The sequence below is a fragment of the Suncus etruscus genome, chromosome 5 (genome assembly GCF_024139225.1).
Source record: "Suncus etruscus isolate mSunEtr1 chromosome 5, mSunEtr1.pri.cur, whole genome shotgun sequence".
Classification (NCBI taxonomy): Eukaryota; Metazoa; Chordata; class Mammalia; order Eulipotyphla; family Soricidae; genus Suncus; species Suncus etruscus.
In genome coordinates, this window is record NC_064852.1 from 57,680,901 (window position 1) to 57,693,580 (window position 12,680).

General features: G+C 37.6%; 1 protein-coding gene across 1 annotated transcript in view; it reads right to left on the reverse strand.

Moving 5' to 3' along the window:
• Positions 1–12,451, reverse strand: part of SLC35F5 (solute carrier family 35 member F5) — a 49,254-nt gene extending 36,803 nt beyond the window's left edge. Inside the window, exons 1-6 of the mRNA XM_049773575.1 lie at positions 12,237–12,451; positions 11,269–11,353; positions 10,980–11,121; positions 6,955–7,098; positions 3,149–3,211; positions 232–313 (exon numbers count right to left, since the gene is read on the reverse strand). Of these exons, the coding sequence (XP_049629532.1) occupies positions 232–313; positions 3,149–3,211; positions 6,955–7,098; positions 10,980–11,121; positions 11,269–11,353; positions 12,237–12,279 (559 nt within the window). The 5' untranslated portion in view covers positions 12,280–12,451. The remainder of the gene's footprint in view (positions 1–231; positions 314–3,148; positions 3,212–6,954; positions 7,099–10,979; positions 11,122–11,268; positions 11,354–12,236) is intronic.
• Positions 12,452–12,680: the final 229 nt, after the last annotated feature.

Here is a 12,680-nt window from a genome sequence, read left to right on the forward strand (position 1 = left end):
TTTGCAACCTGTTGACATAGATTTGATCCCCAATATTCCCTGTCTGTTTTTCACAGCAGCACCAGAGGTCACTCTTGAGAGCCAGGAATAGTCCTAAGAACAACCAACTATGATCCCAAAGCAAAGCTAATATTATTAAAATTTTTTTGAAAAATGTACTCAACTAATTCAATACTCAATAACTAAAATATGTACCCATTTTTGAGTTATGAAATTTTACGTTTTGCTTACTTTTTTCAGAATCAATGTCTTTGTTCTCCGGCTTTTCACTTGGGAGATCATGAAATTTCACAGGTACATACAGAGGTTCACTCTGGAATATAACATCAAATATAAATAAATATGAACACAAATATATAATACTAATATTGGGGGGGTTGGGCCACACCCAGTAACGTTCAGGGGTTATTCCTGGCTATGCGCTCAGAAATCGCTCCTGGCTTGGGTGACCATATGGGATGCCCGGGGATCGAATTATGGTCTGTCCTGGGTCAGGAGCATGCAAGGCAAACACCCTAACGCTGTGCCATCGCTCTGGCCCCATAATACTAATATTTTAAGTGGGTAAAATATAGATATATAAGATGCGACCATTCATCACCACATATAAACAAAATAAATTTTCAAAGTTTTATAAAGACTAAAGGGGTGAGGCAAGTGGTTCAAAGGCTGCATACACTGTATGCCGGAGCTTTGAATTTAATCCTTGCTGCTGCCTGGTCACCTAAGCACCAAGCATTGCTGGGTGTGGTCCAAAAACAACCAGAAATAAAAATGATACACATATTGACAGTGGCAAAAAATGGTTTAAAGCTTAGACATGTAAAAGAACAGCATTGCAAAATATGAACAGATCTCTGCCATTCCTTTTCATTCATGCTTTCAACTCATTTTATTTCATTAATTAATTCATTTAAAAACAATATTGAGTTTGTAACCAAGATGTTAAGAGCAGTTCCAGGTCCAAAAGATATAATAGTGAAGAAAAAGTCATCTCAATGATCAAGAGTTTTAAAAGGGAAAATAGACACAGACACACCATATGGTAATATGTGAATGTATTTGATACATATGTATATTTGCCAATTGTTTCCTTATTGTTTAACATGTAAGTAAAGCAAAATTTCCTAAAAACCTTCATAGTGAAAAGAAAACAACTGTTAACCACTTATCTATTTTTACTATTTACCAACTGGCAACAATTAAACATTTCATTAGTCCTTATAACGACCTTATGATAGTATTTTAGTCAAATATTTCTAGAAGCTGAGATTTAAAATAACCAAGTAGGAGAAATAAATTTAAATCATATTTGCATAAGCATGCTCCAAAGATCTATAATTTTACATTGCTCTAAATTCCTCAACCATTTTTACATATGATCTACAAATAATATATATTTAAGAAATAATATTTGAGTCAGAGAGACAATACAGGGGTTAAGATGCTTTCCCTGCATATTATGGTTCCATCCCCAGTACCACCAGCAGTGACCCCAGAACAAAGAACCAGAAATAAACCCTGAGTTCTGTCTTTGTTTGTTTGGTTGGGGTTTTTGGCCACACCTGGCAGCACTCCTGGCTTATTACTGGCTGTGATCAGAAACCGCTTTTGGCAGGCTCGGGGACCATATTGTAGTAAGCCAGGAATCAAACGTGGTCTTTCCCAGGTCAGCCATGTGTAAGGCAACCATCCTATCACTGCGCTATCGCTCTGGCCCTAAGTTCTGTCTTATGAGTTCCCAAAACAAACAGAAAAATAATAAAACAAAGATACTTTTTTCCAACTAGATTGCTTTTAAAGTAATATAAAATGCTAAAATGTATTTCCTTAATTTCTCTTTTTAACTCCTTATGTAGGATTCTAACAATGAAAAACAGAAAAAAGACAACAGCATCTAGAAATTAAAAAACAATTCCTCTGCTACAACCAACTTTTCATTATAGTACTTGGCGTAGAACAATGAAGACATATTCATCTTAATAGAATAGTAGGCAATCATTACAACTCTGCCTGTCTTCCACACTTAGTGACAACTGTTATTAATCTCTTGATGCTTAAGATTCACAAAAGAAATTAAAAACATTTAATATAATTTTTATAAATTATTCATAACATCCGGTAACCTATTCTACTTGCAACATATTTCTCAAAGGCAGATAAAGAAAAAGCTATACTGTCAATAAGGTACAGTTTCATAAATTGATATAACATCTCAAAGAATATATTTTATATGCTACTCTCCAATTTTATGCATGATAAAAGCTTAATAAGTGAACATTATTTTATTTTGCTATTTTTATACCTTCCCAAATATAGTCTTACACACAAAACATCAAAGTTTTGTTTTCAAAGCCTAAAACAACTATTCTTAAATTTTTTTCTTGAGAGGCAAAAGAGATAGCACAAGCGGTAGGGTGTTTGCCTTGCATGCAGCCAACCCAGGAGGTATGCAATTCAATTCTCGGCATCCCATATGGTCCCCCAGCCTGCCAGGGGTGATCTGAATGAAGAGCCAGGAGCCCCAAAAACCAATCAATCAATAAAGTTTTTTAAAAAAATTTTTCAGGACCGGATAGATAGCATGGAGGTAAGGTGTTTGCCTTGTGTCCAGAAGGACGGTGGTTCGAATCCTGACATCCCCTATGGTCCCCCGTGCCTGCCAGGGACAATTCCTGAGCATAGAGACAGAAGTGACCCCTGAGCGTGGTGGGTGTGACCCAAAAACCAAAAAGAAAATTTTTTTTTCCTGAAATGTGAGATAAATGAATACACAATCTGCTTACAGTCTGCATCAAGCAAATACATCTCCTTTTATATGATAATAATAAAATGAACATGAAGTGACAAAGCCAGTAGAAAACAAGGGACAAAAGGCTTTTCATTACTATTTCATTCCTCAACTAATTTTCTTTTCCATTAGGTCCCCAGAAGTGGCTAAATTGCTAACTTTTAGATCCCAGGTATCTCTAAGAAAAAAAAGTACCAAATTACCATGTGGTTGGTACCAAATAGAGGACACCCCCCCCCCCGGTAAAAACCATCTATATCCTAATATATCCATAAGTGTTATCAATGCTATTTCAGTTCCTTTATACTAGGGTTCAACTCCACCCACTCTATTCCTGATGAGAAAGGAAGCACTTACCAAAGAACTATTCATAGTTGTATCTGTTGTACAAGCAGCAAAGTAACCTTCGGCATCTGCAAACTATTGATAATGACACATACAATTAAATTAAATTAATATTATAAAATATTATTTATTATCAGTACTGTCACAAAGGCATAGTTTCAAATTCCAAAATATAGACTATATATAAGAATATAACTATTAATAACAGCAGCAGCAAATGCCAAGTATTTAACTGTGCAAGGTAGTATTGTTAACTTAATTTTATTTATAAAAAATAATAGTACCAGAAATAAAGCCCAAGCTGTTATAATTACAAAACATATGCCTTTATACAATACTATTGTAATATTTCATACAACAAGGATAAAATGGATGACTAGTGATAAACAAATAACATCTTTGTATTATCAAAATATATAGTAATTGCCATAGTATGAAACCTTAAAACCCTAGATCACACTTTGAGAACCTATGCTAGTACTGTATAGCTGTGGCCACAGCTACTTCTATGTTTAACCCTGATTGAAATATAAAGAACCTTAATAACTTCCCTAAGATGAATAGCAAGCAATAGATCAAGATTCAAACACCAGACCCAAGCTAATAAGAACCTTTTTAAGAAACAAGAAAAATGGAAAAGAGGGGCAAGATAGTACAGAAGGTAGGGAGCTTGCCTTGCATGCAGCAAACCCATGTTTGATCCCAGCATCCCATCTGGCCCCTCAACCCTGCCAGAAGTAATTCCTGAGTACAAAGCTGGGAGTAATCCCTGAGCATTGTTGGGTATGACCCAAAAACAAAATAAAAAAAAGAAAAATGAAACAAATAACAAGTACATTCTAATGTACAACAACAAATAGGTTTTATTAAGTAAGCAAAATCTTACAGATTTATGAGCTACCATTATTCATCTATAATAATTGCAAATGCTGAGGTTTCATTGTGAATTCAATCTTAATGAAATTCAATCTCAATGAATTCACAGAAGACATATACATTAGTATATAACTACTACAAGTAGTAATTTAAAAATTGTAATTTTCCAATTATCAGGAAGCTTCAAAAATGTTTTTATTTTACGTTATTTTCTTTTCCAGCACTTCGGCTCTTAGAAATTTATTTAAGGGGCTGGAGAGATAGTATTGAGGTAAGCTGTTTGCCTTGCATGCAGAAGGTCAGTGGTTAGAATCCCGGCATCCCATATGGTCCCTGAGCCTGCCAGGAGCGATTTCTGAGCATAGAGCCAGGAGTAACACCTGGGCGCTGCTGGGTGTGACCCAAAAACAAACAAACAAAAAAATTATTTAAAGTATATAGTTATAAAATTGGGGTCATGCCAACCTGGGTTCAATACCTAGCATCTCTTTTTTGTTTTGTTTTGTTTTTTGTTTTTTCAGGCCACACCCGTTTGATGCTCAGGGGTTACTTAAGCGCTCAGAAATTGCCCCTGGCTTTGGGGGGGACCATATGGGACGCTGGGGGTTTGAACCGCAATCCTTCCTTGGCTAGCAATTGCAAGGCAGACACCTTACCTCTAGCGCCACCTCACTAGCCCCAATACCTAGTATCTCATATGGTCCTCCAGAGGATCACCACCAGGAGTGATTCCTGAGTGCAAAACCAGAAGAAACCTTTCAGCAGTACTAGGTGTGCACCCCCTCCAAAACAACAACAAAACAACAATTATATATTTGAATGAAAATATTTCTATTTATTTATATCAAAATAAAAAAACAACCTGCCAGGGACTGGTTTAATATAAAAAGATAGAAATAATATTTGTTAGCCTAGAAAAGGTATTTATTATATATTGTTAAGTGAAAAATAAAATTGGATTAGAAACTGACTGATAAAGTCCAGATGAATATAGTCTAGTGAGTAAAGTGCTTGCCTTGCTTGCAAGTGGCTAAGCCAGTTTCAATCCCTGGAGCTCCATATGGTTCCCTAAGCACTGCCAGGAGTGCTCTGAGCACAGAGCCAAGAGTAAGTAAGTCCTGAGCACGACTGGAAATAGCCACACACCCCTAACCAATATACAAAAAAAAACAAAAACTAATAGACTGAACTTTTTATGTTCTATTCTTCAGTGCATACAAGTAAACACTGAGCTGCAGGTTTATAAAATATTCTTTATTTTCAAACACTTCAAGTCTCCTTTTTCCTTTAAAATAATTGAGTTAGCACTGGTCTACTGCATTATAGGACTTCAGGCATATAGTTTAACATGTATACAGGAATCTCCAGTTGAACTATTTCCTTTCTCCTGCTGTGCTGCTGGTAAGGATCTGCATACACTTGGTTGCATTGCTTGCTTACTTGACTATGGTGCTCACCAGGGCTTTACATTCTTGGATGTGGCACTCATTGGAGAGTACGCACTTCAGCTAAAATACTCCAGAGATCACACGCTTTTGCTAGGGGACCAGTAATTGCAAACAGCAGTACAGTTGGGATTGCACTCGGCATGTGAACAGTGCCAGGAGGAATTAAGGACTTCATGCCTACAAGGCAGGTACTCAATCATCCTTAGCCCATTTACACTACCTTAATCTTCAGTGACTATAATTTTGTTTTCAATAATGAACAGTATTATTATAATCTAAAAATACTTAACATACTAGTAATACTAAATTATAAAAAAGTTGCTTATGATATAAACTGTTGAGTAGAAAAGAATATAATCAATCAGGCCACAATAGCTTTATTTTTATAAAAATAAACATGTTAGAAATGGTAAGATATATGCCAACATAGAGAAGTGTTTATTTCTTGAACAGTAGAGTTTAGTTTTTTTTTAATTTCTTGATATTTTCTAACTTATCAACATATACAACAAAGGTACACACAAAACAAGTATATGTAGAATATCTCTATATGTAACAGTACAATGATGTACATGTATTTCTACAATGATTACTTTTATCAAATGAAATAAAAATACATATTCACATTTTGATACGTGAGCTAGTATTTATTCCTAGTTTTTCCTCAAAAATAAATCCCTGACCAAAAAATCCAACAAGTCTTCGAATAACTCATATAGGCTACAATATGCTATTATTTTAAGACATACTACAAATTGTACACATAAAAGAGTAATAGAAATAATGAGAATGTATGAGGGAAATAGAAAGCTTGTCTAGAGTACAGGCGGGGGTTGGGTGGGGAGGAGGGAGATTTGGGACATTGGTGATGGGAATATTGCACTGGTGATGGGTGGTGTTCTTTACATGACTGAAACCCAAACACAACCATGTATGTAATCAAGGTGTTTAAATAAAATATATATAAAAAAAAGAAAAAAGGTTAAAATATTAAATATGATGTTATATCTACTTTATCACAAACTTTTAAAAAATAAAAATTGAGAAAAACAATGATTAATAAGCTACATATTCTTCAGTGTCAAAAATTCAGTTTCTAAACTTCAACAAGGAAAATAAATCACTATTAGAACTTTCCGTCTCTTTCAATATGAACCTGCAAGTTGTAACAATGTCCTGAAATATATTATTTTAGTATGCAAAATTGAATTATTCTGATTCCTTAACTTTACAACAAATTTAATAGCACTCAGCCTGTCTTCAAATGTCCAAAGGCTCCAGTTATTACTCCTCTTTTTTGCTTTAGCTCCTTTTTCCTTTTCATTGATTTGGGGAAGTTCAATAATTTTTGACAACTCAGAGGTCTTATGAAATGAAGAAAAGAATGTGTCCTACCATAATCTGATTCAATTTCAAGAAACCTAACACATCTTGAAACTAAAAAAAATAAAAATAAAAAGTACCCAGTCCCCAATACTTAAATTAAAAACTTACAAAAGCAGCATGCTTTCCTCGAAATCCTCTTGTACATTGCTGTCTCCAAGGCTTCCAAATAATAAAGCCCAAAAGGTACAAAACAAACATAGATGTTTTTGCAAAAGTGCTGAAGAATGGTTTGTTGTACTGAGTAAAAACATACTGTAAAGGAAAAAAATCAAACAAACTATAAGGAAACCAGTATATAATTTTAGTAACTCTTTAAACATTTACTTGAAAAGATAATATAAGAAGTGTAAAATCAGTATAGAGATCCTTCTGAACTATTATATTTGTCTTGGGTACATGAGCTAATATTTCCAAAGCAATAACAGCTTACACAAGTATTGTTCACCACTCACTGAAAACCAGCTATACAACAGTACTTTGTGCCAGGGACTAAGAAACATGAACAGGTTTTCATGAAAGATGATATATCTAAAACGAGTATACAGCATAAAATACTAAGCACCATCTTATCAGGGAATACAGATACTTATGGGAGTATTACAGGAAGAGAGACCAATAGAAACTTTGTTGAAGCTCCCAAGAGAAGCAACTCCTGGATTATGTATCAAGGGTTCGGCACTACACCATAAATGAAATAGCATAAAAAATAAGACAATAAAACAAATTTTTCATGAAGAAAATCACAGGAAGTTCAATATCATTAGCAAGTTATATAAAACCTGCTCTCTTCATTTAAAACGGAAATTGCATTCAATCATGCAATCAAGACTTTTTTATTTACTTAAAAAATAATCCTGATTATGTGCAATGAAGAGAAAGTACAGTGGGTAAAGTGCCCACCTTGCAAGCAGTTGACCCTGGTTTGATCCTAGGTATTCTATAAGGTTCAGTGAGCACAGTCAAGAGTGATCCCTGAGTACATAGCCAGGTGTGGCCCAAAACTGGAGAAGGGAAGAGAGGGAGAGGCATGGAGAAAAGAAAAATGATAACCTAGAGCACTTCTAGAATTCAGATAGTCATCTGTATCATTTTACACAAAAAAGAAATTATGGGTCCTTGAAAAAAAGTAGCTACATCCAACTATGGGGTAGGAAATATAAACCTGGACAACTTGTGCCAGAAAGTGAACAGGAGGGGCCGGAAAGATAGCACAGCAGTATGGCGTTTGCCTTAGACGCAGAAGGACGGTGGTTCGAATCCCGGCATCCCATATGGTCCCCCAAGCCTGCCAGAAACGATTTCTAAGCCTAGAGCCAGGAGTAATCCCTGAGCGCTGTCGGGTGTGACCAAAAAACCAAAAACCAAAAAAAAAAAAAAAAAAAAAAAATGAAAGTGAACAGGATGTTTAACTTTAATGGGGTAATACTAAAAACAGAACTGAATACAGACAGAATACTTTAAGTATGAAAAGGGTTGATAACTACAATTGCTTAAAACATATCAAATACATAAATAATCAAAAAAAGTATGTAAGGAATACTTTATAAAGTTGTCGGGGCCAGAGAGATAGCATGGAGGTAAGGTGTTTGACTTTCATGCAGAAGGTTACTGGTTCAAATTCCAGCATCCCATATGGTCCCCCTGTGCCTGCCAGGAGTGATTTCTAAGCGTGGAGCCAGGAGAAAGCCCTGAGCACTGCCAGGCAACAATACTCTTAAATTGAACAAAAACTAAATCCGTATTTATATAAATTCCCCTATGTGAAACATGTATTAGGATAACTATAGAGTAGTTGTGGAAATGTTCTACTTAAAGAATTATAGCTAATAAATATAAACTTACCATTAAAAAAAAGGTCACTGTTTTGAATGTTCTTACATATGTGTGGTATTTAGAACAATTGTATGAAGAAATGCAATGCTTTATATGAAATTGGTCAAGAATTCTCTAGACCTCAGAGTATAGCAAGGATAAGAAAAGAAACTGAGTGGAGGAGAAATATAAATATGAAAGGATGGGGGACAGGGGCCAAGAGATCTCAAGTGCATTAAAGGTGTTAAGAAAGGACAGAACTAAAGACCCAAGCCAGAATCAACGACAGTGAAATCATGAGACCCAAACATTAACTATCTAAACTTAAAATGGGTCTGTTATACTGGCAGGCAAGGGGTGGTAGCATGAGATGTGCTCTGGAAATATTACTGGTGGAAGGAGGTCAACATTGGTGGTAGAATTGGCCATGAAACATTGTATGTCTGAAACTCAACTATGAAGAACTGTAAATCACAATGGTTTCCATATAAAAATTTAAAAAAGAACCACTATTTTATAACTGCTAATTAAAGAGTGTCAGTAATTGTATGAATATTTATTTATTTGTTTTTCGTTTTTTGGGGCCACACCCCAGAGGGGAAGGCTCTCTAAGCACCTTCTGTCTAGTAAAAACACAGTTATTTAAAAAAAAAAAAAAGAAAGAAAGAAAAAGAAAAATAGAAAATAAAAACAAACAAAAAAAATCCCTGATATCTTGGAATCAAAGGTCTTCAAATACCAGTTCTATCAATCCCCAATCCTGGAGGAGCTCCTAAACCTCTAGAAGTGTGAGAAGTGTTTGTTGTTTAAGCCACCATAACTATAGAATGATTACAGCAGCGAGTCACCTGAAAGACTAAGTAAGGCAGTGATATGTATATCACAGGAGAAAAGTTTACTTCAACAAATCTATGTTATCATAAAAACGGTGAAGAGGAAAACAGTGAGGGAAACCTAGTTAAAGAATAAACATGACTTAGAAGACAAAACGGGCAAAGCGAAGCAATAGTATAGTGAGGAAGGCACTTGCATTATAAGTCACAGGACAGGGTTCAATCCCCAGCATCCTATATGGTTCCTTCCAACCAAGAGTGATTCCTGAGAGCAGTCAGGAGTAATCACTGATCACTGCTGGCTGGCTGACCAGTTGCAAAACAAACAAACAAAAATGTAATAAAAATAAAATAAAAGATATAACAGAAATGAAGAGAGATCTTAAAAGGTATAAGGTGCACACTTTACATGTAGCTGACTGCAATTCTGTCCCTGGGACCATATGGTTCCTCAAATTTCACTGAATCCCCAGCATAGCACAGTTGGTAAACTCGTGGTACGGGTCCACAACAGGCCTCTTGAATACTACTTAAGAGACTCACACTACTCCCCACCCTGCCCTCCAAAAATAAGGTAACAGAATGAGTGATACGGTTCAGATCATAAGCCAGGTATGTGCAAGGCGTGCACAAGAGACCTGTGACTAATGCTACCCCACATAAGTACCACCAGGTGTGGCACTGATTCTTTCCAATCACCATTGTATCTAAGCACAAAGCACAGTTCCCATTAAAAAAAAAAAAAAAAAAGGTATCACTCCAGCCCCTAGGATGTTAATCTTAAAAATAATCCCCAAAACACCAAATTCCAAACAATTTTTTTAATTTTAAGTATTCATGAGATACAGTGTCAGTATCAAGTATCAACTATTGGCTATGTGTGGTTATGACCAACATTGTCATTATGCTCTTTTGACACCAAAGTTTATTTTAGAATACTTGTTTCCTTTGGTATATTGGCCTTAAGCCTGAAAAATGACAGCTAAAATGCAGTTAGTTCTAAAAATAAGTTATTTATCTTTTTATAAGTCTCAGTAGCCAAAAAGTTTATAAGTAGAAAAGTGAGATTTGAATCAAAAATCATGCCAATGTACACACATACACAACAGTGATCTGGAGACATACACCTAAATCACTTTCACTTGTTTCATCAGAAACATTGTGTAGCAAATGATTTGCCTCTTGATTGGTCTGCTGAAAAACAGAATGTCTACATGAAGAAATGGAATTTTGAAAAAAAAAATAAAAATACTTTTAAAAGTATTAGTATGTATATTGTCTCACTTTGTAAAGAATGCTCCCCAAAGATACAAACTATATATAAGAATGAAGATGCCCTTTTAGTTTCCACTTGTACTGACAGAAAACACATAAACCAAAAGTATTAAAATACTGCTTTAATTATACACGAGAGTATTGCCTAGAGGTATGCTATAATGTAAGTTAAGTTCCTAAAATGCAGTATCATTCAAAATCAGAATTACATACCGAAGTAAGTTCTGAGGATGCCACCCAGATCACATCAACAAGTAGGAGAATAACAATCCCCAGAGCCAGTCGCCTGCGCTGAGTGAAACCACTGCTCTGGGAATTCATTCGGTTCATGATAAATACACACACCATTTGCAGTCTGTGTTTTAAAAAACAAACATCATATTAGAAGAAATTCTTTAAAAAAAAATAGCCAGAGAGAGACAGAGAGTCAGAGAGAGAACAAGCATGATCAAAACCTGACATTTGACAGAAAACCAGACCATAAAAAAGGTGTGGAATTTACCTTAATTTAAAGGCTTTCCTCAGGTCCTCAAGGCCTGAAAACTTGGCAGAGCTGAGTCTAAAAGGAGGCGAGGAACTCAGCACACCTACAATCACAAAACAATGATCACTCACTCAAAACAAGATTCAGTACATCTAAAACAATGATCACTCACTCAAAACAAGATTCAGTACATCCTTTATTGTAAATAAAGCAACAATCTGCTTTGAAAGGAAGGCTAAATGAAAACACGAGTGTGTTAAACTGTTGGTGACTTTTTTCCTTAGGGCGTTCAATGTTAAAACTCTTGTGCATTGAAACGATATACTCTGAGGAAAGTAGCAACGTCAGTTATTAACCACGGAAGGAAAACAGTTCCTCCGAGTTTCCTTTTCGTGTAAATACAGAATGTGGTCGCCTTTCTCTTTTGGGGGAAAAAAAAATCTACTCTCCCTGGAGACAGTCTTGACAGAAGTTGGGGGTGTTTTGGGGTCACGCCAGTGACCTCCACTCGAGGTAATCTGGATCCTAGGAAGAAGTAGTAGTTTGCTGGGAGTGTCGGGGTACTAAATTATTGCAATCACCTCCGAGAAGGAGGAAGAGGAGGAAGCACCCTCCAGGGTCCAGCCGCCCACCCTAGAGACTCTACACTGTTATTTTAGAAAATACCAGAGTGTGAAAAACAGCTGTTAAACGAGGCAGTGACGTGTGTCCCCTGCAGAGATCAAAGCCCAGGAGTGTGGCCCAGGCTTGACGCGCCCCTGTCACTCAGATCACCCCCATAAGTCGGACCCATTCCTGGCCAAAGTGTGGTGGGGACCCGGCTGCATGTCCCCCCAAGTCAGCTCCATGCCAAGCAGGGGTGGATCAGGCTGCACCGCCTCCGCAGCCTTCCCACCCTCAATCCCGTCACTCCGCCTTGCAGACGTCTCTCTCTGCGGGCTCTTCTCCCGGGCTGGCGATTCCAAGGTCCGGCCCTGCCAGCCTACCTGGCCTTCCTCCTGCCCCGCGATGGCGTCGTGGCGGCACCATGGGCAAGCTCCACCGGGGCCCGCCACGGCCGCGGCTCCGGCTTCACACGACGCTCGCGACGCCGCCAGACATTTGCCCTTCGCTCCAGGGCCCAGCGCCGCCCCCGCTAAGACCACCTGGCAGAAGCGATGCCACCAAGACGGCGGGGAGCGGGAGTAAGGGAGAAGAGAGACCGTCCGTCCGTCCGTCCGCACCGGCAAGGCCCGGAGCAGCAAGCAGCAAGACCCTCCGGCCCCGGCCACGCCCCCCCAGCCGGACACTTCTGCGCTGGCGGCCCCGCCCCGGTATGATGGCGGCGGCGCGCGCAGGTGACGTCACGCGAGCGCCAGGGTGGGCGTGGCTGGGAGCGTGTCCCGGATGACGCGGCGCGAAATTTCGCCAGCTCAGCGTTTGTGTTGATC